Raw genomic sequence first — 26,561 nt, 5'->3', positions numbered from 1 at the left:
CCAATTCAAAACATTTCTTAGAGAATCCAGCAGAAAAAACCCAGAAATTTTCACTTGTTATAGTATTTTAAAATAAACTTGTTGCTAACTAAATCTTTTTATTTGAGAGAATTGTCTCTCTTTTAAACTGTCCTTGGAGCTTTGTAGAAAATCATTTTAAAACAAAACTATTTAATTCTGCCTTAATTTATTCACAGTGCAGCATTTCCCAGTGACCAACATTGAGGCTTATTGCACAGATACCAAAGCCATGGTTCAATGCTTTTTTTTTTTTTTGGTCCCTTCAGGTCAGCATTGACTCCTGGCAACTGCCTGGGCAAGTGGCTGCAGTTTTCTTGGCAAGATTTCAGAAGTGGTTTGCCCTTGCCTCCTTCCTAGAGCCGAGAGAGAGCAACTGGCCCAAAGTCACCAGCAGGCTTCATGCCAAAGGCAGGACTAGAACTCATGGTCTCCAGATTTCTAGCTTGATACGTTCAACCATTACAAAAACTGGCTGTCATTTTAATTTTAGAGAATTTAATGTATTGAAATAATGATAGTGCAGAAATTTTGTGTTCAGATAGTTATTGTATAAACTGGACTAAAATTGCCTCTTCCGTGGTCAGGTCTAAGTGATTACACTGGGATTCTGGCATTCACAAAGCAGAAAAATGAAGCAGTAAAGATCCAGTAACCCCTAATGGATTTTTGTGAGATTAAACAGACTTGTTCTTGCTACAGATGGGTTTCTGCTGTTCCCATATGTATATAAACTTGCATGAATACATGTGAATCTACAGTATCTTTTCACAGAAGTATTGCCCACAAACATTTTTATGCACTGATTATTTTATAATTTGGGGCATAGTTTTACAAATAAGAGCAATTTATTTAATATTTTAATCCATCTTACAAATGGAGAGAAAATATCCTAAACAAGTAACACTCAAGCAATTGTGAAGAATTAGTGTAGATTAACATGGGAGGTCTAAAACTTTATAAATTTATTCTACATAACAAACATACAAAACATGGGGAGAGAGAATAATTCAAGTAGAGAAAGGGAGAGCTTAGCTTTTATTAGTATGTTCATTATGTTTTATTAGTATGTGGGATAATATATTAGTTCTGAAAACCTAACATAGAAAACACAGGTGAAATAATATGTGTCTACTGCTATATTTGAAGCACTAGCAAAACATTGGGATGGAAAGCTTGGTTACTAGTGAAAGTAAGAAGCCTCTGTGTAAAAGTGATAGATTTAAAGACAAAAAATAGAGGAAAGAGAAATAAGTGGTTTTAGTTTTCATGTTCCAGAGAAGGAGACCTCAAAGGATTTCACTTCTAGGTTCACAGAGGATTAAAATAATACACTGTGTACAGACATTATTTTTTGGTAAGCATGGCTTTTAGGTCCAAATTAGAAGGAAGTCAGCTCCTGTACATAGTGTACACTTCAATATATTTTGATTGTGAAGGCTCACTCTACACATGGACAGTTCCAGACATATTATGGCTTTGTGGCTTTAATACTTTACTGTTGGAACTAATAATCTTCACTAGTTAAATAATCGAGTGAAAATAATTCTGTCTGTATCCAGTTACTTTTGTACCAGCTAGTCTCTGGATTCTTTTACAGTTATCATACCAAAATTAAGAACTTATATGCTATAAACAAAAAAGCATTGATTCTTTCTCTAATAAGTTGCTTCACATTGATGCTACTGTTACACTACTTAGTAATTTCTTGATGTCTAATAATTAAGGTAGGGTACACTATTTCCCAGTTCTAAGTCATTCCCTCTTCAACACATCAACCAACATAGCCAATGATTAAGTATGATGGGAGCTGGTATCTAACACCACAGGACTAAAAATGGGACCTACTGATTGTTCACCCTCTTTACCACAGATGAATCTCTGTCCTGTTTGGTTTTGGTTTGATCCTGAGTCCTCAGCCTGTGGCACTTTAATTTTCTTTCTCTTTGCCACCCTTGACTCTGCAGCCTGACATGTCAACTCCAGCAATGCTATACCTGTTGTGACTGTGAATTGAATCTATCCATTCCTGAAGCACAAGAGATTAAAAAAGCAGTAATTATTATCTCTTTCATTTTTGCTTTTATATTTTGCTTTATTGCTTATATTTTTAGTGGATTTGTACTTTGCTCAGGAAGCTGGTCATAGAGTCATCCAGAAAAGCAATAAACATGACATCTCGATTTAGTGAGTTGGATCCAGTTTTCTGTATACTGTATTTAAAGCAGACCTGTTACGATCAAAACTCTTTGACTACTGTATGGGCCAGATGGTCATTTTATCACAAAGTACATTCATTTTATTTATCTATATCCTGGAGAAAATCGATTTATATGGTTGCTAAGAGTTGACACTGACTTGATAGCATGTCATCATCATCACACTTATTTTATTCTAAGTTTTCTTCTCCTTAATCATATGACTGAATGTAAATACTGCATTGGCTGAGGTTCCGGAATCTCCCAACACCAGACAGAAGGGCTGTTTGAATTTTTTGGAATTCAGAAAATTAAAACAACCCTTTCACTCTTGATGAATGCAGCCCTAAACGTAGAGAGACTATAATAAAATGTAAATATTGTTTCATTTCGCAGTCTTGATAACTGCACTATATGATTTATATCCTTCTTCCTCGTTCTAAACATGCATAACTGTTTTATTCTACTTTCAAAATACCACTTTTGCATCTGAATAAACCAGACTTCAACGTATCGATCCGAAAGAACGAGTTCCATTTTGCAATTCTTCAGTTTTTATCGCGACATTCTCTTGACATTCTCGCTCTCCAGAGGACAGCAGAATTCTTAGCTACGCGAACGTGTGCGGTACGCTACTTAGTTGCTCCAATTCTGGATTTTTGCATCGCGGACGTCTAGGAGAGGGGCGTGCACGTTTTGCGAGAAACAAAGGGACTGAGGAAACGTAGTGCTCGGATTGTCCTCTTCCTGTTTACTCTGGAGGAGGTCTCTGGGAATAAGCGAGTTTGCGCTAAATAACCGAGCGTAGGTTGTGGAGTTTTGTAGAAACGTCCTTGGAAAATAGCTGAGCTGCCTTCAGGAAACTTGCTTCTGAGTTAATATGCATCAGATTCGGCTGCAAGTCTGACAAAAGAGAGTTTTATTTTCCCTCCACATCAGCGGAAGGGCAGTTGATTGTGGGCGGAATCCGTTTGCTCAAACTTCCTTTGTTTTAGGCGTTTGCCACACGTCCGTCACGATTCCCCTCCTTCCGCACTGGTTGCTGAACGACGGCTAGTTTAGAGAGGAAGAAGCAATGCTGGAAGTAAAGAGAGAAACGTTTGGTGAATGGCCCCTTGGTGGAGGGACCGTGGAAAAGTTCCTGCTCAGATCCGACACAGTCAAAGTGGAAATCATATCCTTAGGCTGCATAATCACCTCCTTGGAGACTAAAGACAGAGACGGAAAGTTTTCAGACATTGTTCTAGGCTTTGACCATTTGGAAGGTGGGTTTGATTGAACTTTGTAAGATTATTACAAAGGGGAATTCTAATCTGCTTTCAATCACAACATTAATGTGCTTTCTTGAGGCTCACATGCAGTTAGATCATGTAACCTTGTTATTTATTTAGCACCTCAAGGATGAAATATTTTCAAGCTCTGTCTCCTGAACTTGATTCCAGACGTATTTTCTGGGGAACAGGTTTCCCCTAAACCAAGAGGAGGCCTGGCACAGATTTAAGCAGCTTCTTGACACCTGACCCTCCATGAGAAAGTCCCACCTATCTGTAGCTGCAGATAGAATTGCAGCCTTGGGGCCAATTAGATACATACTGGAGTAGTTGCAGGCCAATATGTTTTCATGGTGGGGAGGGGAATTCATAAAACGGAGTCAACTGTGCCTGAGCACTAGATGTGAGTCAAAGTTGAAATAAGAGTGAAACAAAACAGGGAATGTATTGTCGAAGGCTTTCATGGCCAGCATATGATGGCTGGTGTGGGTCTTCCAGGCTGTGTGGCCGTGTCATTCCTTCATTCCTGTTACATTTAAGATCATGGAAGGTTTTTCACAGGGAGCTGCCTAATCGAGTTTTCTATTAAATTGTTCTAATTTATGGGAAGGGACCCAGCCCCCAAACCACTCTTAGCTTACAGATGAGTGATTCAGGCACTAAATTTCTTATGTTTTGAAATGTTTGACTTCAAATATTTAAGGAACATATTACTCTGGTTTCTTTGTGCTTAGTTTCATAAGCATCTAGTAATGTAATTGAGAATAGTATGCTTCCCCTTACACATCTACCTCTTCTCCATTAAGCCATCTTCAGATAACAGGCTAAGTCTTCATAGTAGATTAGCAGGACTCTGCCACTGCTGGCTTTCTCCCTGCTATGCACTACTCTTTAACTACCTTTGTAGCCTTACCTGAGGCTGTGTACGCCATGTGAACTCACAGCAGCTGCCATATGTGGATTGAAGAAATTGAAATGTAAAACCAAAGCCAGCCATTAGTTTTAAATTCTGGTTCCTGCAAGCTGGCAATGGCAGCTGTCCCGAGTTCACCCAGTAGTGACAGATAAACCTCCAAGTTGGGTTGAAGTCCCACCTACAACAGATGGTAGGATGACAACATATATCATCCCATTAACTAACCATAAAGGCTTGAAGTATAAAGGGAGAACAATCTGCATTATAGCTGAGTTGTTCCTCTGAGTAAACAACCTCCATATGGATGAGGAGTTTGATGCACAAATTGGTATAGTCCAACTCATTTTGCTAACTAGGCTATGGCAATTCTTTACAAGAGTGTGGTGAGGGTAAAAATGCTGCCCTGATATCTTAGCAGGTGGAATATTGTCTCATTTTGCATTCCGATTGCCCTTCTAAGCTTGGAAATGAGAGAATGAAATTGATTCAGAGGTCTCAGAAATATGACAGTCTTCTCCAAACCAATTATCTCCAGTTGTGGTGAGCTACAACTTCCATTGACCCCATCCACCACAGTCAGTGGCATTCATGCTATGTGGGTATCATGGAAATTATAGTCCAATACATCTGAAAGGCAGTGGTAATTCTTCCCACCCTGGCAGTCCCCATATTCTGTGTTGGAGATGAGAATATTTCAGAACCTAGTAAAGGCTGAAGCATAAACTGGCTAACTGCTATTGGGGGCTTTAGTGACTAAGTCCATAAGAAGCTAAATACCAAGGTAAATGTTAAATCTTTGTGGTACCATAAGGAGTAAAACTGATAATAATTTATGATTTACGATAATAAGCTTAATTAATAATATGTGATGGAAGTAGTCCACGAAAGCATATGCCTGAATCATTTTGTTAGCCTTTAAGACTCAATGAGATTATTTGTTTTTCTTGAACCAGATTAACATAGCTACATTACTAGAAATAGAAGTATATTTTGATTATCTTTCCTTTGCAATTATTGTTTGGTAACAACCAGGTTTTCCATTGCAGGGGAGACAGTTTAATTCTTTTACAATGATTAACAAATGTACTTTTTGTTCCCTATCATGTACAAAGAGAAAATTCCACTGTTTATTATACTCCAATGTGAATTTAATGCAAAAAAGTCCTCATTGCTGTTCTTAAAATTATCCAAGCATTATTTATAATTAGTATATAAAAGGACATTTTCAAAGAGACAGTTCCAAATGCTTAAAGATAATGTTAATCTTGTAGAAAGCATATTTTTATCATTTTTAATCCTGTTTCAATATGGTCTCATAAAATAGCTTACCACAAAAAAAGATGGTGTTATTATTATTAAAACTGATAACTCCCCCTGACTCCCAACAACTTTGGGTGGTTACAAATAAAAATGTTAAAAACAAGGAAAAAAATACAATGGTGGACAAAAATGAAGGGTGAAGGTGGCAAGGGTGACCAAAACAAAAACAAAAACAAAAAAAACCCAGACAAGAACGAAAAGAAACAAACCCACATAGTCAAAGGGGGTTTCACTCATCCTTGTCAAAGGCCTGGGCAAAGAGACAGGTCTTCAAGGCCCTTTGAAAGGGGCCATCCTGATTGCAGGGGGAATCTCATTCCAGAGGGCAGGCAGTGCTACAGAGAAGATGCAATTCAGGGGTCCCAATAGATGGCATTTTTTAATTGAAGGAACCTGGAATGCACCAACCCTGCTAGATCAAATTGGCTGGGCAGACACTAAGGGAGATGGGGTAGTCCCTCAAGTAATCAGGCCCTGTGCCAGTCAGTACCTTGAATCACACCTGGAAGCAAACTGACAACCAGTACATCTCACAAAGCAGAGATGTTACATGGGCATACCGAGGCGTGCCCATCACTGCCCACATTGCTGGATTCCAAACCCACACAGCTTCCAGGCACTGGAACAAAACCTCAACAGCTTAACTCGGCCATCCTGGGGTCGAAAGATATAATTAGGCATCATCAGCATACTGATGATACTGAACCCCAAACCAGCAAGTGACCTCACCCAGTGGTTTCACATACATATTGAAAAGGAGAGGAGAGAGAATAGAACGCTGTGGCGCTCTACAAAGAAGGGGCCTAGGGAGAAATCTCTCTCCATCAACCAACACCAGCTAGAACCAGCCCTGGAGAAAGGAAGAGAACCACCATAAAAAAACAAAAAAACCCCAAAAAACTTAAAAACAAACTTGGGTAAATGAAAATAACAAGTGCTTTTTGTATAATTTATATTTTTGTCTTGTCATTTCTTTGACTCAGGATCATATATATGACTGCCATTTGTCAAAAACATGCACTTCTATGCTTGCGGTATTTTTTTTTTTTTTTTTAACAGAGGGGTGGTAAATTAAGCTGGAAAAGAGTGACTGGCCCAAGTGTGTGGATCTGAACTCAACACTGTACCATGTTACCACGGAGTATGCAACCCAATAGGTATTCAGTGTAGAAGTTCTGTGCACACCGCTCTTTGCAGATGTGACATTGCCACTTCCAATGAAATGAACAGAGAACCCTTCATAAAAGAGCCCCTTCTGTCATAAGATATTGCTCAATTAGGATTTATTGGGTGACACACATGTAGGAAAGAATGCTCTCAGTAGGTTTTCAAATCTGGCTAGCTTTACACTAAATTCTAAAATGTAAATGACATAACTATATTATCCTGTTGCTCTCTCTTCTTCTCTTTCTTAGGATATATCAACAAGCATCCCTATTTTGGAGCTATTATTGGACGGGTTGCTAACAGAATTGCCAAAGGGAAATTTGTAGTGGAAGGACATGAGTACCAGCTGGCTATCAATGATGGACCCAACAGTTTGCATGGAGGAGTCAAAGGGTTTGACAAGGTAGATCTGCTAGTGATCTGCTAGTGATAAATTAGACAAAGATGGTACTATTTTATTTGTCTTTATTGTGTAGAATTATAGTCAAGCTGGATCTCACTTTGTTAGCCAGCACATTGTTGGTAATGGTGTCAGGTTTTCAGTGTATACTGATGCCAGATGCCAGTGCATACAGGCAACTCTAGCAATGCATGTTTCTACAGATCCCTGTTAGATTAAAATGCACATTAAACTGACACATAGGCTAATCCCTTCTACATCTAGTAATGAAGTTTATGAAGGCCAGTCGGCTAAAAACCTGAGCAAACGTGACTCTGCTCCCTTTATGATTGAATAGCAGGGGAGGCTTTTGTTCTTAGAATCTGTCCAAGAGTAGCAGCTATCTATGGGGAAGAGAAGGGAATGGGAAAATTTAAGCCCACCTAAATTGTGGGGTGAAATCTTCCAGGACTCAGGAAGGAATCCAGTATACCCATTTACTCCTACTCTGTTTTCTATTCTTTAGCCAGTTGCTTATTGGGAAAAGTACATGCACTTTTATTCCAAAGCTGTTAAGTTTATTGAGAAGTCTTTGATAGTGGACTTTATCAAAGGCTTTTTGAAAATCTAAGTAGATGATGTCTACTGGCTTGCCCTTATCCACATGTTTATTAACACCCTCAAAAAAACTAATAGATTAATTAGACAGGGACCTTCCCTTACCGAAGCCATGTTGGATATCCTTGAGCAAGGCATGTGTCTCCAAATGTCTGGTAATTTTATCTTTCATAGCAATGTCCGCTATTTTCCCCAGAGCAGATGTTAAGCTGACATGCCTATAATTCCCTGGATCTCCCTTCTTAAAAATTGGAGTTATGTTGGCCACTTTCCAGTCCTCAACTGCAGAGTCTGAATGTATAGACATGTTGCCTATATTACTTAGGAGATCCATAATCTCAGCTTCAAGCACCTTAATAGCCCTTGGGTGGATGCCATCAGGGTCTGGTGATTTGTTGATATTCAGTTTGTCAATAAGGCCTACCACTTCTTCTCTTTTACCACTATATTGCTCAGTTCATCTAGTTCCCTTCCTGAGAATGCGGGCTCAAGTTCAGGAATCTGCCCTATTTTTTCTTCTGTGAAGACGAAAGCAAAGACTTCATTCAGCTTCTCTGCAACTTTCTTTTCTCCTCTTAGCACACATTTGACTCCTCCTTCATCCAAGGGACCAGCAGCCTCCCTGGGTCTTTCTGATTCTAATGTATTTGAAGAATCTTTTATTATTTGTCTTCATGGTTTTGGCAATATGCTCCTCAAATGTTCTTTTTGCCTCCCTGACTGTCTCTTTGCATTTCTTTTGCCAGAGTTTATATTTCTTTTTTGTTTTCTTCATTAGAACAGGCCTTCTACTTTCTAAATTGTATTTCCTTGGGCCTCATAGTTTCCTTTACAGTGCTGCTCAACCATGCAGTCTCATTTTGGGGCCATTTTTGTAATTTTATGAATACATTGTGCCTTCCCTTTGGGTTTCCTTTTCACTAGCCTTCTCAATTTTGAAGTCAAATATGACTGTGTAGGACTTGCTATGTATGTTATTGCTTCTCTGAATGTTGAATTTTATTGCATTATAGTCACTATTCCCAGTCGGTTTGGCTACATATATTTCTCTCATCAAATCCTGAGCACTACTTACGAGTAGGTCTGGTATTGCCCCCTCTCTCCAGCCCACAGATAATTTTTTTCTCTGTATTCTAATCACACGATCCTTCATATCTGGTAATATAACTGATTTTGTTTTATTTTGTTTTCTTACTAAAAACAAACTTCACTAACATTTTTAAGGTCACTTTAGTACCTTTTGATTCCCTTGTTAATACCTGATTGAATCAAAAGTTTGTAATAATTAAAAAGTGGACCCCACTATTGTTTTATATTAAAAATGACTGCTAATTAAAATGCATTAAATTATCTCTATCTTTTATAATTTGTCACTTTTAAAGGACCCAATAAGTTAGTAGACTTCTATATCTCTTTAAAAGCTTACATTTAGAAAATTGTCTTCTTTACCAACTGGATTTGTCCACTGGCTCAGAAGCTTCCCACTGATGGGAGAAGACTTCATGTATTAGAGGCTATTCCATTGTGTGAAGCAGATAACAACTGAGCATAAATCTCAAAACCTATATTTAGAATAAGTGATCCCCTTCAAGGTCTGCACACAGATGTCTACTGTATACAGATGCAATAGCTTTCCCCAATGTGATGCCTTCAGTTGTGTTAGGACTACAGTTCCTTGCTGGCTGGGAATTCTAGAAGTTGGAGTTCCAACACATTTCAGCAGCATCTGAAGATTGGCCTAGTCAAAGTAGATTTATTCATTTTTTAAGCTCAGCACTGAAATTGTATTTTAGGCTATCTGGTCCCCTGAAGTCCTGCCAGATGGTGTCCGCTTTTTCAGAATAAGTCCAGATGATGAAGAGGGATACCCTGGTGAGCTGAAAGTGTGGATATCATATACGCTTAAGGATGGGGAGTTAACAATCAATTACAGAGCTCAAACTAGTAAGACTACACCAGTCAATCTAACAAACCATGCTTACTTCAATCTTGGAGGTAAGGTAAGTGAGTTTCACAACCATTCCTGATACTGGCAGAAAATTTTGTCAAAATAGACAGATCCTTCATTTCTTTTAACTGCTAAAACCCTTGCCTGTATACAGTTGTTTCTCATCTTGTCTGTTGCAATCTACTACAGTCCAGGTTTATACATCTGTAACCAAGGGAGTTGGAGCATCTATTGATCTTGAAGCATAAGAATAGGTCCTTTGGGGGAAAAAAACCACTCCAAATTGGACAGAATCCAACTTTCGCATTTTGAAGCATTTTGAATTTGGCTCTGAAGCAAATTGGAAAGGTGTACAGCTGTTCCCTCTGGAACCTGGTTTTAGCCATACCATTGAATTTTGCACCAATAGAAGCCTCTGAAATGATCAATACATTAATTGAACTGAAATATATAAATTGTTTTTAACAGCAGTCCTTGCAGTAGTTTTATTTACTTATTTATGGAATTATATATCTGCTTAATTTGCAAAAATGCAACTCTGGTCAGCTACAACAGTAAAAAGAAAAAGTACACCATCCTTGCAACAAAACAGCCAAAAATCAACAAAGAACAAATGCACAGTTTGGGTATATCAGCATATATTCCACCTCCCAAGATGGGTTCATCTAATATCCTGACCCAACACCTGAGAGAATAGCCAAGTCTTCAAAGCTTTCTTGGACTAACAAATTCAGAACCAACTGAAGATTGTTTAAGTAAGAAAATATGAGTCTTTCTTTGAATGTTAAGTGTCTTGGTTTCAATTTCCAAAGCAGCTGGGTGTAGGGCCACTAGTCCTTCCACAAAACAGGTGGAATAGTAGAAAGAGATTGTAGCATGTAGTATTCTCCTATTCAAGATGCCAAGCAACATTATCCTTTTCCAGGATACTTGCATCCTTGCAACTAGTCTTGATGGTTGCTAAAAACCAACTGGAACTTTGGTCTAGATTAGTCAAAGCAAGCCTTATAATTTTGGAAAACCTTGCATTAGCTATACACAAAACAGTTCAAGTTTAAAACACTATGTTTCAAGATAAAGCTGTTATTCTATGGGCTGCTTCAATAATTTTTGGAGTGTTTTGACTTTGAAACAGAAACTTTGAGTTCAAAATATTTCCAGATTAGTTGAAGCAGCCTGTTTTTATTTATTAAATGTAATATATTATTTTGAACATGAAACAACTATTCATATCTGAAATATTGTCCATACCTCTAATTAGCATAAATATTTATTTTTAAGCATTGAGATCTGTGTTCAGGGACTTCTGGGGGCGGTATAGCGAACTGAAGATGTCTCTGTGAAAGTGGAGCTGACGACCATGGCAAAGACCGAAGAACCAGTGAATAGACTGGTTTCTTGGGACCTCTCCGGACAAGGAGAGGATGGGAGATTGTCCACATGTGTTCTGAACAGCTGCTCCTCGAAAGAAGACTGTAGGACAGCAGTTTTCTGCAGATTTGAGTGCCGGGAGACAAAGGGATCAGCCATCTTGCTCACAACCACAGCAGAGCCTTTTAAAGGATCACTAAGTGATTCTAATCACTTTTGGAAATTGCCTATTAACCATCTTAAAGCTATTAGAGACCTTCAGAACAACAAGTTTGAAAAGTCATCGGGTTAGTTTATCTTCAACCCTGATCAAAAGAAAAGTTAATTATAAGCTTAAGAGCTTAAAGAATTTGAAATAAACAGCAAAAAGCTAAATAAGATTTTGATCTAAGAAAGTTATAAATGGATTAAAGGTCTGTTTGGATATTGACTTTTACTATAGGAATTTGGGAATTAACTATGAAAAGTAAATAGCTTCTCATAGGAAACAGATTTATTTTGGCTATCCTGGTTATTGTGAGTCATAACAAAGATAAGTCATTTTTTGATTTTAGAAATGACACTAGAGGGGACTGAAGATTCCAAGCAGAAGGAAAAAAAAAATACAAGCATGCTCCTGATGTCGGTTAATACTGGGAATTACAAAATGACACAAAACATTATAACATCAGAAACATTAAAGGAGATCTTTGAAGAATGGAGCCAGAAATTAGTAACTACAATATCAACACTGTCAGTAATGTCTGCTTCTATGGATAGACTATGTTCAAAAGATGTTAATGAAGGAATGACAGATGTGGAACAAATTTTATTTGACAAGACAGAGAAAGTACCAAAAGTGGAATTACAAATGACAGGCCAAGATAATGATTTGGAATAGTTGCTTTACTAGATATACAAAAGAAACTGGCTGAAGTTTTGAAAATTAAAAGGGAAATACAAATGATAAACCAAGAGAATAAGAAATATTTTCTTATTGGATCTACAAAATATGCTTGTTAAAGCCTTGGAGAAATCTGTGTGATAGGATAAAGAAGAATTGAATAGAAATCAAATCATATGACAGTATTTGATTGAATTAAAGATTAAGACTGTTAGAAGTAAAAGGAAGGAATATAAAGTTGGTTTATTTGAACAAAGTTAAAATAAGACTTTTTTTTGCAAAGTTCTGGCAACCCTTTATGGACTTTTTACTGACACCAGGATTGAAAAGTTGATGTTTTATGGATTTGCTTATAGATAAGGGATGGGATATGGGATGAAGAAATATCTGTTTGTAACCTTATAGGGGGTGAAGAGTTATTAAATGTGTCTATATTTGTTGTGATGAAGGTTGGAAGTCACTTCTTTATATATTTCTTGTCTTTTTCTTTATTATATTTTTTCTTTTCTTTTTCTTTTTTCCTGCACTTTTTATTCTTCTTTCTCTTCTCTTTCTCTAAGTTTAGTTTGTGTTAGTTTTTACTACTGTAATAAATTTTTTAAATAAAAATATATTTTTAAAAAGTTCTGTGCTCAGAACAAAATCAATATGTTATCTCTCTGTATCTACTATTACAGAATTTTCTGTTTTCATACTTCAGGGGTCATCCAATATCTATGACCATGAATTTACCATAGAGGCAGATTCTTACTTGCCACTGGATGAAACTCTGATTCCAACAGGTTGGTTAATTTGAGTCCCTTTGAAGTTGGAGCTGTATTCTAGTAAGAAAAGAACTGGGGTTATTGTAGACTTAAGATCCTGCTTTCAAATTTCAGTTTAGCCGGTTGCATATCCCAAGTTGGAATTATAGGAGAGTTGTCTAGATAATGACTAACAAATTTATTCTGACGCTAGGTTTCAGAAATGAGAACACATAGTCTGAGACTATGCTTTGTAATTTACATCCAAATGTTGATTTTTAAAAAAAACATTTTCTTTGTCATGGATCTACAGAACTAGGGATGCAGTCTCTGGTTCCCAGATGGCCAGATATTCAGCAGTTTTCCTTTTCAAAACAAATAACCTAAATTATTCTTCCCCATCCAGTTTTATCTCAACTGGCCATTTCCTCACCTTAGTGTTCAGAATGACGATGCTGGTTGTCTGTGTTTGTCCACATACACTAGAGGAACTGTAACTCCTTTGATGCCCAATGGGTAGGAGTTAAAGAAGTTGTAGTCTAATACAGGTGGTGTCAGGTTGGGAATGCTCTGCTAGAATTTCAATCCATTTATAAAAGTAAACTTGCTTACAACAGGTACAACATTGTTTTGAGGGAAGGCCACAAAGGATAATGTAGTTAAGACTTGCTCTTAGAATCATATTGAACATAGGAACTTGTCTTATGCCAGTACAGATCATGGTCCATCTATTCCAATTAATATGATTGGCAGTGGATCTCTGGGATCTCAGACAAGCTTACCTATTTAAAATCCTTTAATTGGAAACAATAGCATTACTGACTTTTGATTTGTAAACCACCTATGGCTTTGGAATATGCTGTTCTAAGAACTGATGCTTAGGTGTGGTTGTAGTACCTACTCTTTCCAGATTTCAAAAGAGGTAGCTATCTTTGTGCTACATATGGATCAGCTCTGGACTTCCCATTCCTCTGACATGACCTTGTGTTGAGGGCTGGATCAATATTTTTATGAAATGAGCAAACCTGAATCTTATTTACAGTATGGAAACTTGTGTGCGGTTTATTTCACTATAGGCTTTGTTCTTGCTTCCCATCTTTTAGGTGGAAGCAAGCGAGGCCTCACTCAGGATCTGTTCCATCTTAAGTTCAGTATGTTTAAAGAAAGTGGCAATTTTATTGGCAAACAGATCTTAATCCTTCCCACTCAGATTCTGGTTAGTTTCCCAATACATGTTTAAAAATGATCTGCCCCTCTTGATTTTTCCTGCTTATATAAGCAGTGTGTGTCAATTTTTTGCCCCACTGAACCACCCATTTTCTGGATTCAAGCAAGCAATTCTTTCTCCTCCTCCCACCCACAGTTACCTAAACTTGGTTAGAGCTACTGTGCAAAGCTCCTGCTTGCAAAATGCTATTATCACTGTGCTAATTTTCCAGCATCACAGCTAGCAGAGGGTTTTTTGACAGAAATAGAAGGAATGGTTACCTTCTCTCATAACTGGCACTTGGTTTTCTTGCAACTAGTCTGACAAATGCATGCAGGTCCTGAAAATGTAGAAGGTTCTACCTGCCAACAATTTCTTATTTTCTCTGTGTCTGGAGTAGGGATGGGTGGCTATTATTACTTCAAAAATTGTGGCAGCTCAGGGGGGTGGGACAGTTTGTGTCCAGTTTTTTTTAACTATATCAGTCAGCTGGAAGAAGAACTAATTGGCTCAAGGTGTTCCCTGCCTGTTCTCAGTGATCTGAGACTGGCAGAAGTAGAGGTTTGAAGGTTGCTTCCAACTATTTTGGGAGCGATTTGGGGATTAAAGCTGGAATGAAAACTGTGTGATGTGGAAATACCAATAACTTGCTGTAAATTATTTTTTTAATAAAGTAGTGTTTTTTAAAATCATGCATCATGCATACATCAGCATATTGATGTACTTAGTACAGGGATTATTGTCTTAACAGTAACAACTGTGAAAAGATGACAGTTATTGTATTTCTTTATGCTTCATGTCCTTTTGTGTTTTTATAATTATAATTATACATCTGAATACTTCAGGCTACGTCAATTCCTTTATGTCCCCACTCCTCTTTTGGTTTGTTCTCCTCTCCCCCATCAGGAAAGATCACACCAGTGCAGGATACTGCATTTGACCTGCGAAAACCAAAAGAACTTGGGAGACACTTGCAGAAGTTTCATCTGAATGGATTTGATCACAACTTTTGTTTGGCCCAGAGAAAAGAACCACATTTCTGTGCCAGGTGAATATTTGGTTTAATTCATTTATTCTCTGTATGTAATGGTACTGAAAGCTTCATTCTAACTTTGCCTTATCTTCTTCTCCTTTGATTGATTCAAAATTATTAATATACTGTTTTTCATAAAATATACCACTATATGCCAATTTAAATATCTTCATCAAAATGAGAGCCCCCTGCCTCCAAAAAGAAGAAGAAAAAGAGTGGAGAACAACAGCAGCACAGCAAAATAGCCAACTGTCTGTATATAGAAAGCCAGCAGGGAGGTTATAAGAGAAGTTAGAAAAGTGGTAGATTTTTTTAATCTGGTAGAGATCAGTTTTGGAATAGAATCTGTAACAAGGGGTATTTTTATGTTTTAAGTGCCATGGAGGCTTATCAAAGGTGTCCTTTGAGCTTCATTGGGATCTAAGCCTTTGTGGAAATCTGGAATTTACTGTTAATGCCAGTGTAATGTGAAGGATACTTATGACTGCCATGGGAAATCATAACCTTGGGTTTCCACTTCTTTATATTTACTTTACTATTTTTCATCAGCCTTTCATCCTTCATAAGAATATACCAGCACAGAAAACAACAGTTAACAAGAAACATCAACAAAACCTCCAGCTGAGCAAACAAAATAATAAATCCTACATTTGTTATAATCACCACTATGACCATAAGTGACAAAATGAATGATCTGAACCAGGTGCTAAAATATCAAGAGCTGAGTCTGATACTATTCTGCTCAGGGAAAGGCATTCCACATTGAAATAACCACCACAGTGATAGCTCCATCACATTACCACGTAATTTACTTATGTTGGCTGGACAGAGAATGTTGTAAAATGTTACTGTAACTTAGCTAAGCAAGAGGATTGCACAGTGCTTTGGATTTCAAGGGGAAAAGGTACCTTGGAGGATGCTTGGATATGCACGTGGACTCTGCCTGCATTCCTTATATCAAATGCAGATTTTCCTGCAATTGTATAGCAGCCTCTGCCACATGAACCTCAGGAAAAGATGCCACTGCTTTAAGGAAGTGCCAAGAAGTGCTAGGTGAGACCTTTGTACTTTGAAGTACTTTTTTCCCCTTTACCTACAAAGCACCACAGTCCTACTGAGGAATCAGCTTCATTTTCCTGTAGAATGTGGATTCTTTTTGTCCAGAATTAGAGGGTTGGAAACAGGTGTTGCTGGTTTATTCATATTTCTATTCTTTTGAGTGCAAAGATTTGGGAGGTGTTAATGCACCTACTTTTAAAGTGCTTCCGGATTTTGCTTGTGTTTTCACAAGAAAACTAAGAATTGTGTGAAGGGGGCTCTCAACTATCTTGGGCCTTATTAACACTTAAGAGCTTTGATTCTGTTTCTGTATGAAGACCAGATTCACATGGACTTTATAATACCAACTTGGGCCTAGCTGTATTATTTAAATGGGCCCTTTGTTTTGGATGGAGATACAGCTGTTTGTTTTTTTTAAGACAATTTAATTCTTAAATATTTTATGGTCTCTTAGATTATGTGAAATGGTAACATGTTTGTGGCAATAAAACTAAGGCTGCAATCTTATACCCACTTATCTGCAAATAAGGTCCATAGAACACAGGAGTTGATTGCATTTTAAAGGGACTGACTTGTTTTCCTTTAAATTAGCATGTCTTTTAAAATGCTGTTTATATTCCACCTTTCTCTGGGGCTTAAGTCCCCTCATTTTATCTCCCCCAAATTCCTGTAAAATAGGCCAGACTACATTTTATCAAGACAAAAACTGAGTTTCCACAAGTAGAAGTTCATGGTACAAAACCATTTAACTACCATCTGCTGTCTTTTTTTCAGAGCTTATCATCCTCCTAGTGGCCGAATGATGGAAGTTTATACAACTGAACCCGGTGTTCAGTTTTATACTGGAAATTTCTTAGATGGGACTCTAAAGGGTAAAGGAGGCCATGTGTATTTCAAGCATTCTGGTTTCTGCCTTGAAACACAGAACTGGCCAAATGCTGTGAATCAGGTAGATTTTCTTACTCTTAGATGCTAGAAGGCACCGCATAATACACATCTTGGAGCCCAGTTTATTTAATCCTTTGCCATTGGGTTATTATGGGTATTCTCTTTGGAGCTGAAGAGAAATCTTACGTTCTCATATAATTATCTTTATATACTGCTCCCCCCCCATCTTAAATTGTATTCAAAAAGTGATCCCTCTAGTTGAAATCTGAATGAAAAAATCCTCAAAGGAGAACCATATGATTTCTCTGTATCTTATTGACTGGTTCTTAATGTTAACGAATTGGACTACCACAGATGGTAAACCAGATATCCACTAAGCACATATCTATTAAATATGTGTCCAGAAAGTTATGAGACTTTCAGCTGTTTGTAGAGAATAGCTGAGAATGCATGAGCACAGAACTTCACAATTAGAATCTTATTTTAGCCATTCTTTCCATACAATTAATGTTATATAAAATACAAAAATTAGGTTGTGAAAAAGGTTGCAAATGTTCCAATCATTTGAGAAGTGTTTTACATTCCGAACAAGAATTTCAAGACTGGAAAAACTTCTGAACTCTGATCATGGTATTTTGAACTAAAAACATTTTGCACACTGCTATAGAAAGGTATTTTCAGTGATCAGATAAGCAAGTCCCCTGTACTGAGCAAGCTAAAAAGGTGATACTGCGAAGCACCAACTTCTAGTATTATTTCCAAGAATATCTCCATGATCCACAGATATTTCTTAAAAAATTAAAATGGCAAGTGGCTGCCACTCCTTGAACTCTAACTACTCAGGAAATAAACAAATGCAAACTAGAGATGATAGGGGATATCTTGCTGATTTGCTTGAGTAGACAGGTATTAGTTTATAGCAGCCACTCGGTGAGAGTACCTGTAACCCAATGTTCCAAATGGGACTGCTAATCTAAAAAATCTGTGGAGTTTTTAAATATGAACAATTGGGTACAAGTATGGTTCTCCTCCTTAAAGTTTTTTTTTCCTTTATAGCCTAATTTCCCAGATGTCCTGCTACACCCAGGAGATGAATACAATGCCACAACATGTTTCAAGTTCTCTGTATCTTAAAGGAAATCTTATTACAAGTTAATCTTGCAAAAATCTTTAACAAGTGAATAAAGCAGATTCCAAGTACCCTGATGATAGTACATATTTCATCAAAGAAAACCAGAAAAAGGGTAGTGTATTGATAAGTCCCCTCTTCATAGTAGGAAAGTAGTGAAATTTAACTTCACTTGAAGAAGTTAGATATTATCATTGTCTCCATCTGCAGAGCCTACTACTTTTTGATAAAGATTTTAAGATTACATCTGCTCTAAATGCAAATAGGAAGTGCAGTCCCAATTTAAAATTAATAATGAACAGACTTTCGTTAAGCTACTTTGTTGGCAGTGCTCCTCAACAACACAGGTACTGAGATACTCCAATCATAGATATTTGGCAGTGCACTTAAATTTCCAGTTATCCCACAATTTTAACATTGCAAATATGGAATGCTACTGTTCAGCACTCAGGATAGCTCAAGTGGTCAACATCTTGTCATCACCTTTTTAATTCAAGCATCATTTTTCTGGGACCACATGGGTGCTATATAGGCTCAGGAAGAGGCAGAGCTGCTTTAAGGAGCCAGACATGTGCTGTGAATGTACCAACACCAATTCTGAATGGTTGCATACATCCTTAACGCACTGTTAGATTTCATGTCGTGTTAAAGTACTCCTAGATTTCATGCCTGGGTGCATGCAAATCAGCTCAAAATAGCTTGATACTGTATGCAATCTTCCTTTTAACAGCTTAGAACAGTACTCATTTTCAAGACAAACTGACTTAGCATAATTAGGAACAGTCATACCACAATGGTATCAGATCTGTCCCACCTATCTCAAATTCTTGTTTTCCTTTAGAGTAGGCAGGTTAAAAAAAGGTTCTCAGAATATGGCTGTTTTCTACTTGTGATCTGGCAAGATAAAAGGAAACAAAAGGGAAGGTAATTGATATGGTGAATAACTAGAGCTCTCCCCTAACATTATCTAGCATGCTTAAAGGGATTTGAGACTGTTTTCTCATCAGAATGAGATTTGAAATAAATGAATCCATTATAAAGCACATCACATTCCAGACATCAATGCATGATTTACTAGGCCAGATCACTTCCACAATCATTTCTGTAATCTTTGAGGTGGCATCATTTCATATAGTGGCATACCCGCAGCAAAAAGCACTCAATATAAAGGCCGGGGTAAGAGGAACTACTGCTTAAAAAGACTAATGACATTCCACCTCAATGCCCATCTAAGTATCATTGAAGCCAATCCCACCTTTCCCCAAAGTAGCATATATGGTAAATTGGCACTTTAAAAATTTTAACTTTTTGGCATACAAAACTACCCCAAGGTCCAGATTTATCAACAGTGAACCCTCATGGATTTTCTATCAGATAGGGCAAGTTAGACCCTCTCCTACTTCAAGTGGCTTATGAATCAACTCATTCAAGTCGGGTTTGCAGAATCCTATCATATACAAAATTTTAGGCTTGATAAGACAATGTATCACTTTATGAATGCAGTATGAGATGGTAGATTAAGTCTGCAATCAATGGCAGTTTTTAGGATAGAAAGCTGAAAGTCTATGCAATTAACCAAAGAAATGAATTTGTGTCAAAGTACCTACTGAAGCTTTATTTTAGGAAAATAAGTTTGTTCTCAACACAAAAGTATACTTCACCTTTTGTAATTTATTTAGCTTATAGCATTACAGTGGCCAATAGGAAGGACTATAAAAAGTGGCAGGGAAATGCAGAACTATTGGGGCGATACTGCAGCCATGCTAAGCATTGAACTATACAGCATCCCTTAGAAAGCATTATAACTTATTTAATGCCCTTGCAAGTTCTTGCCTTCAACTGCAGAACCCCTGCAATCTTAAAATTTTATGAAATGCAGCTGGAGCCATGTGTCTCTTGTGCAGAAATACTTGAATTCAAGTCTTGACATTGGGGGCATGCAGCATTTTGCATTTAAACATGTTGCACCTTAAAGCAAACATAAGCAATCCTGGGAAATATGGCTATATTAAGATGGTGCATGGCATGACTTGAAATGTCTTTCAGCCCCTTCCCAGGACACGTGCTGTAACAATAAGTCTAGTAATTAATAGGAAATATTTACTTTTAAGAGTCTTGAAATGGTCTTATTCCTTGTACAAGAGGCTTAGTGTGTAGTGCAGTGATTAAGATGTTGGACTAGGATTAAACTCAGATTCAAGTTTTCCCTCAGCCATAGAATCTCACTTAGTGACTTTGAGTCAGTCACTTTTATTCCATCTACCTTATGAGGTTAATCTAGGGATAGAGACACCAACATCATACTGAATTCCAGGAGAAAAAGGATACAAATGAAATGAAATGTGGAGTAATACTGAAGCTCCTACATTTTTCTCTAAGAAGCAGTGTTTAACTGTTTTAATAAAACCTTTGCAATTTTGATTGTCAGATACAGCAAAGATTGTTCTCAGCGAACTTTGTACAAGGGACTAGTTCTAATACAATTTTATCTTAAATTTTATCAAATTTAGATAAGCAATCTTCACACCTACATTCTTCTTCCACAAGGGATGGAAGGGTAAGTAAACCCCAGTCCCATGAAATAAATTTTGCTCTGGTGAAGGATAAGAAATACTGCTCTGAAATTTGCCCAATTTATCGGATACTGTATCCAACAGAGAGCACCAATCATGTTTCATAATTCCAGACTGGAGCCAGGTTGCCTTCTGAAACTATCTTGGGGTGCCTTTACATAGTTAACTGTGCCTGGGATAAGACACAATAACATCTTGCAGTATGAATTAACAGATCAAACCAATACATTTCTATATACTATTACAAAATCAGACAAGCAGCTTCCTTAACACACCATTTCAAGTCATTAGGATTGTGCCTAAAATACCAATTAAATCACATAAGTCTATTGCAGGCAGCCTAGTAGTAACAAGTCAATATATCCTTGCACAGTATTTGGATACAACACTAAGGTATCTGTTTGGAGTTTGCTTTTAACATGCACTTGAAATATTAACAGAAGCAGATAACATTATAGCAAAGTTAGAAACACATTTTATTTCATGTGCCCATAAAAAGACACTTTTCAGATCATAGGATGTTATTACATACAAGAAATTGTGCACTATAGTCTACTGTAGCAGCTTTTACAGATTTTACTAAAAGTTCCAGATCCTTGCTGCATTAACCCTAGAAAAGATTTTCTTCAGTCAACTAATTCCTTACATTTCTCAATAAAGAAATCCCTTAAAATTACGTAAACAAAACTTCCTAACATGTTCTTTGCCATTCTAATCCATTCTTTCAGGACTGATACTTCTTCGAGGGCTTCCCGATGGTGAACGACTAGAAATAAAAAAGAGGGGGAGGAGAAACCAAGTCACAAGAAGTTAATTAAATGAAAAGTTTAACCAGATTAATGGATTAGTGCTGTTATAATGATGCCCGTTACTAACTCTAGGGCAATAATTTTAATCCTAATACCTAATTATTTGGGTTATCTTTTAAAATAGCATGTTAGTTAGAAATGGAGTGGAAACCATATAAATTTTCAGTATTAAGTACCAAAGCAAACTTTCCACAATTCATGCAGCCCCATTCCCACAGGAAAGTATTGCCAAGCTTTCAAGGCATTCAAGAAGCAGCATACTTACCGTGAGTTAATGGAGAATGGATATAAATGGCTCATATCAAAACTGAAAAAGCAAGACTGAAGATTAAATCAAGTAAAACGCTTTTAAAGACATTACTAATTTGGGTTAACAATCCAAATTTATTCTGCTTGGATAACAGCTGCCATTCAAAATATAGATTGATTATTCTGCAGTATAGCACAGTTACTCCCAAAGTTTATTCAAGGTCAGTTGTAACTCTATCTTTTCAGTCTGACTATGAGCCATTTAAGTTTATTGTCCATTAACACAGCCAAGACAATGCGCTCAATGATTTAATACACATAAGAACTTCCCACTTTAGAGAATAACTCTGAATACTAATTCAAACTGGGGAGACTTGTAAAATTTTACTGTTATGTATCTATAACTTTTTTTAGTTAGATGAAGAACCTCACAATACACTATCTACATCCTCCACAGATCTATGCTGAGATCATTGCTATAAATTATTTTTCTTAGTTAACTGCATGCAAGAGTATAATAATTCAACCTGCAGATTCAACTTACCTTCTCTTTAAAGATGGTGATCGTGATTTAGAGCGGCTGTTGAAATATCAATTAACCTTGATTAGCATTAACATAAACATTTCCGCTACTCTTCTATTTTACAATTGTGATTCCTACTTTACAAAATGCTGGTTTGATCTGACAGTAAGTAACGTTTTGCAACTGTTACTTCTATACCAAATAATTAGAACCAAGAGACATCCAATAAATAGTGTACATAGTTATTTTCATACAATAAACTGTGTGCATGTGCACACATATAAAAAGACTGAGGCCATTTTTCTTCAAATAAAGCAAAAGCTAAATAAGCAAAGCATCTGGTATTTCTAATTAAGCTAAACTTTATTATAAGAGTGGTTTAGATTAGTTATCCAGAGCCAATCTCACATTTAATTCAGGTCATTACTAATTGCTGCTTTAAATGTCCACAAATGGAAGTCTACCTGCTTCTGGGACGTGAAATGGACCTTGACCTCGACCTGGATCTTGATCGAGACCTGGGGTTAAAAAAAAAAAGGAAAAAGGAATTCAATCCCATGGTGCTCCAGTTCCTGGATATTCATATAGGTCAAACAAACTATGCAATTATTCCAGATTACTTGGATAAATAGTAATATTAATGTACTGTTTAAGTTTAGAGAGGCAGCCATAATACAGAGGTGACCACTGATAGTTCCAGGGGCTCCCTTCAGTTTAAAACAGCAGAAAACTGCAAATTATAAGACTCCAAATCTATAAACTATGTGACAGAGAGTTATCCTCCTTTCCACAAGTATTTCCTCCCCCAGCAGTCATTTGGTAGCACAACAGTATTTGTTCTTCCTCACTCAGTCACAGCAGATCTCACTGGGTCAGTCTAGTTGCAAGGTTTCATGTGGCTTGCTTTCTTCAAAGTAACTGGTTCAACTGGTGATGGACTTTTTCCACTGATGCTCACTTTTATCCTCTCTTTCACTGTATCAGTGGAGAGGCCTCTCACTCATACCACTGGATGCTAGTGCTACTGCAACTACTGATGGTGATCTCTCAATTGTGCCAGTGGATGCTACCAATCTCCAGAGCACCTGCAGCTCTATCATAATAAACAATCTGTGAGGAAGAGTACAGTTCAGCAGTGTGACCTAAGAGCACCCCAAAGCAGGAAAGCCAGTATGAGCTATGTACAGCAAGACCTCTCAGTCACCAGCCAAACTACTCCAAAAGCCAGCTGCCATTCAGTCTTATACTTGGCTGAGCCAGAGATTCATCATGACACTGCAATGAGAGTAGAGGAACACTACACAGATGATTTAGTCCTTAATAAATGCATTTTGCACACATGCAAAAAAGATCTTCCACTACTTTACATATAAAATAACAAAAACCAGAGAAAGAGAGATGCTAAAACCTCTGCTTCTATTAAGTTTAGTTTATTTCGCAATTATAAATATATGAAACCACAGATAACAAGGGCTAACTGCAATTATGTTCCTAATACTGAGTCTGGTAAAATTCACAATACTGATAGCTGCTGGCCTGATTTAATTAATGCACACATACAGTATTACAGCAGTCAAAAACTAAGAAGTGTCTATTTCGCAATCATAAATACTAGCCAAATTACCTTGATCTCTTTAAAGAACCTGAACGGGATCTACGTGGCGAAATAGATCTAGATCTGCGAGGAGACAGCGATCTAGATCTGCGAGCTGAGATAGACCTGGATCTAAACAGAAATAGGCTTACAGTTATACTGTTCTTTGCCTATTAAGCTAGAGTACTCTACTGATGTAAATGCTGACCTCCTGCCACGACTGCGGCTGCGTGAGCGAGAATATCTTCTTCCTCTGGACCTTGAATGAGACCGAGACCGTGACCTAGTTTTAGGTTAGAGAAAAAAAATTAGACCACACACTCAACAATTAGCATGTGAGCCTTTGCTGAAGCCAAAACATCAGCTATCTAAAAATTAGTGTCTGTCAGATGAAAAATTTAGGGCCTATTTGTCTTGAGTATTTTTACTACCTAACAAAGATGTTAAACTGTATAACATTTTAGAATTACATCATAATATAAAACACTGTAATGTGTATTTAAAATAAACCTTGCAAGTTTGCAGGTCGACCCTCTTTGGCCCAAGGTCTAGCAGATCTAGACGATCTAGAAGTATCTATAGCCGATCGCTGCATCTAGGTGTTCTCTTCAATCTAACGACGATCAAACTGACAGCCAAATGAGCCAGGTGAGGCTTGATTGACGCAAGAAGATTTTTCTAGGTGGGAATGTGGTCAATCTGGTGTTCCTCTTTTTAAACCGGAGGGGGGCCCAATTGAAAGCCAAATTTACTGTTACGGCGATCACCGTCTCAATTTTTCTGCCCTTTAAAGAATAAGGTGAAGCTAGGTGTAGATGGCTCGAGGGGATCTGGCCTCTTATGCTGATCACCTCAAGGTCTAGGAGGATCTTAATTGTCGGATTTGCAAGGCGCCTCAGCATGAAATCTTAAGGCTCGTGACATTCTGAATCAAGGCGACTGACTCAAACGAAGAAACCTGAAAGGTTTTGACCAGGTTGATTATTAACATATTAACATTTTAATACAAAATATAAACAAATGTAACATACCTATATAATTATATTATTTTTAAAATGGTGCTTATTTCCTTTTTTGCTAACCAAAACTATAGTTAACTATTAAAGACAGACTACTTGTATCTACACATACCTGCTTCTTCTCCGACGACTGTAGCGATGACAGTCATAAGCATAATGACCTTTCTCACCACATTCATAACATCTATCATTAGGATCAAATGGTCGCCGTGCTGGGGGTCTATCATAGCGAGACCTACGAGGCATACCAGTTGATAACTCCACTCGAACCCTGGAACCACAGATTACCCTACAAAAGCAAAACATTTCAGTCAGCATACCTAATTCCACTATAAAAAGGGAAATTATTTCCTCAGTAACAAATCTGTATTCCCACTTACTTTCCATCTAGACCACGAACAGCGTCTTCAGCATCTCTTGGGTCTTCAAACTCAACAAATGCAAATCCAGGAGGGTTTCGTGCAATCCACACTGTACGTAATGGCCCATAGTAGCTGAAAGCTCTTTCAAGTTCTCCTTTACCAGCGCCTGTTCCTAAGTTACCAACATACACTTTTGTTTCTGCAAAAACGGGGGGAAAACAGCAATTGCAAAAACCAGGTTTAGCTGTCTTTTAAGACTACTTCAAACAAAAAAAAACTTGCTTAATGGAGCACAAGTTCTACTATAGTTAATAACGCTTACTTTAAAATGAATAGCCTTCCAGATGAATTTAACCAAGCTATCTACTTCCTGTAAACCATGCTTCTTAGTATATTGGGTATAGCAGTTTGGTTTATTTTTCAGATTTGTGCTCACAGCAATCATGTTAACGCTAGTTTGTTCTACAACAGTTTATTTTCATTCTGCATGCACTGGCTTGGTTTCCAGAAAAAGGCAAAAGTAGCTGTCCTTCGCTCACACGCAGCGCTCCAGTCCAACTACTCCACCCACTCGAGCCCGGGAAGCCGCTGAATCACAAGGCCAAGTAGGCATAGCGGCACTCATGCTTCATCGCGCGCGTGCGCACTACGACGCCGCCGCTTCCTGACGGTGGACACACGCGGCCATCCCGTTGCAAGCTTGCCCGCTACCGCGGCTTCCCCCCCCACCTTCCTGCCCCGCCGATCACGGACGCCGCCATCTTTAGTACCGCCTCCATTTTACCCGCACACCGGTAGTAGCATTAATAGAAAGTGAGAAAGAAGAAAATTCAGCTAAGCCACTAAGTCCCTGCCGGCCTCCACTACGAAGGTTCCTCAAGCAATCCAACAGCGTATCTGCGCATTTAGATTTAGTAATTCCGACTCGAAGGAAGTTCACCTCAGTACATCCAGCGACTGTAACATGTGCAAAATGGCGCCGGGTCATTTCTCAACGGGCCTTAACATGCCTGTAGATACAGCTTGGCACCGTCAAAAAAGTAAAATTACACCAACTGACACGGAGTATAGAAACACGGATACAGATGACACCCTCCTCCCACCACGCTTCAACTCGCGTCACTTACCGCCACCATAACGGCTATAGCGCGACATCCTCTCGCCAACGAAAAAACAACAACCGTCGCCGAGCGCATGCGGAGTTGCGGTTCTTATATACAGTGCGCCGTTGATGCGCATGCGCACTATAACTGAGAGACCGCCGCGGACGGGCGAGGCGGGAAA

General features: G+C 37.9%; 2 protein-coding genes across 5 annotated transcripts; one reads left to right on the top strand and one right to left on the bottom strand.

Moving 5' to 3' along the window:
* Nucleotides 1-2,935: 2,935 nt before the first annotated feature.
* GALM (galactose mutarotase) lies at nt 2,936-21,029 on the top strand. Of its 3 annotated transcripts, none has more exons than XM_025168868.2 (7): nt 2,941-3,481; nt 7,139-7,293; nt 9,681-9,887; nt 12,790-12,871; nt 14,946-15,087; nt 16,906-17,080; nt 20,659-21,029. In XM_025168868.2, the coding sequence occupies exons 1-7, from the start codon at nt 3,292-3,294 to the stop codon at nt 20,707-20,709; spliced, it is 1,002 nt and encodes a 333-aa protein (XP_025024636.1). In that variant the 5' UTR covers nt 2,941-3,291; the 3' UTR covers nt 20,710-21,029. The 3 variants fall into 3 exon arrangements, with proteins under 3 accessions (XP_025024637.1, XP_025024636.1, XP_007431751.1); XM_007431689.3 differs by lacking the exon at nt 20,659-21,029 and adding an exon at nt 18,076-18,219 and having other exon boundaries at nt 2,950-3,481; XM_025168869.2 differs by lacking the exons at nt 16,906-17,080; nt 20,659-21,029 and adding an exon at nt 15,622-16,890 and having other exon boundaries at nt 2,936-3,481.
* Nucleotides 21,030-21,173: 144 nt separating this feature from the next.
* Nucleotides 21,174-26,561, bottom strand: SRSF7 (serine and arginine rich splicing factor 7). 2 transcript variants are annotated; one of them, XM_088148815.1, is made up of 9 exons: nt 26,405-26,561; nt 25,296-25,476; nt 25,028-25,204; nt 24,105-24,179; nt 23,927-24,028; nt 22,767-22,820; nt 22,324-22,359; nt 21,796-21,837; nt 21,174-21,487 (listed from the first exon to the last, which is right to left on the bottom strand). In XM_088148815.1, exons 1-9 carry the CDS (start codon nt 26,514-26,516, stop codon nt 21,433-21,435), a joined length of 834 nt encoding a protein of 277 aa, XP_088004941.1. In that variant the 5' UTR covers nt 26,517-26,561; the 3' UTR covers nt 21,174-21,432. The 2 variants fall into 2 exon arrangements, with proteins under 2 accessions (XP_088004941.1, XP_088004949.1); XM_088148823.1 differs by lacking the exon at nt 21,796-21,837.

Source organism: Python bivittatus, unplaced genomic scaffold (genome assembly GCF_059951505.1).
Source record: "Python bivittatus isolate LINGU-HERP-01145 unplaced genomic scaffold, Pbiv_v1 ctg000020_np1212, whole genome shotgun sequence".
Taxonomy (NCBI): Eukaryota; Metazoa; Chordata; class Lepidosauria; order Squamata; family Pythonidae; genus Python; species Python bivittatus.
The sequence above is the reverse complement of the archived record's forward strand: the minus strand, read 5'-3'. Positions and strand labels throughout refer to the sequence as shown.

Excerpts from the sequence above, each read along its gene's own strand:
- GALM (XM_007431689.3), top strand. The coding sequence starts at position 3,292 with ATGCTGGAAGTAAAGAGAGAAACGTTTGGTGAATGGCCCCTTGGTGGA. Across the intron at positions 3,482-7,138 it reads AGGCTTTGACCATTTGGAAG|GATATATCAACAAGCATCCC; the intron begins GTGGGTTTGATT and ends TCTCTTTCTTAG. Across the intron at positions 17,081-18,075 it reads GGCCAAATGCTGTGAATCAG|CCTAATTTCCCAGATGTCCT; the intron begins GTAGATTTTCTT and ends TTTCCTTTATAG.
- SRSF7 (XM_088148815.1), bottom strand. The coding sequence starts at position 26,516 with ATGCGCATCAACGGCGCACTGTATATAAGAACCGCAACTCCGCATGCG. Across the intron at positions 25,477-26,404 it reads CTATAGCCGTTATGGTGGCG|AAACAAAAGTGTATGTTGGT; the intron begins GTAAGTGACGCG and ends CCGTTTTTGCAG. Across the intron at positions 24,180-25,027 it reads AGTCGTCGGAGAAGAAGCAG|GTCACGGTCTCGGTCTCATT; the intron begins GTATGTGTAGAT and ends ACCTAAAACTAG.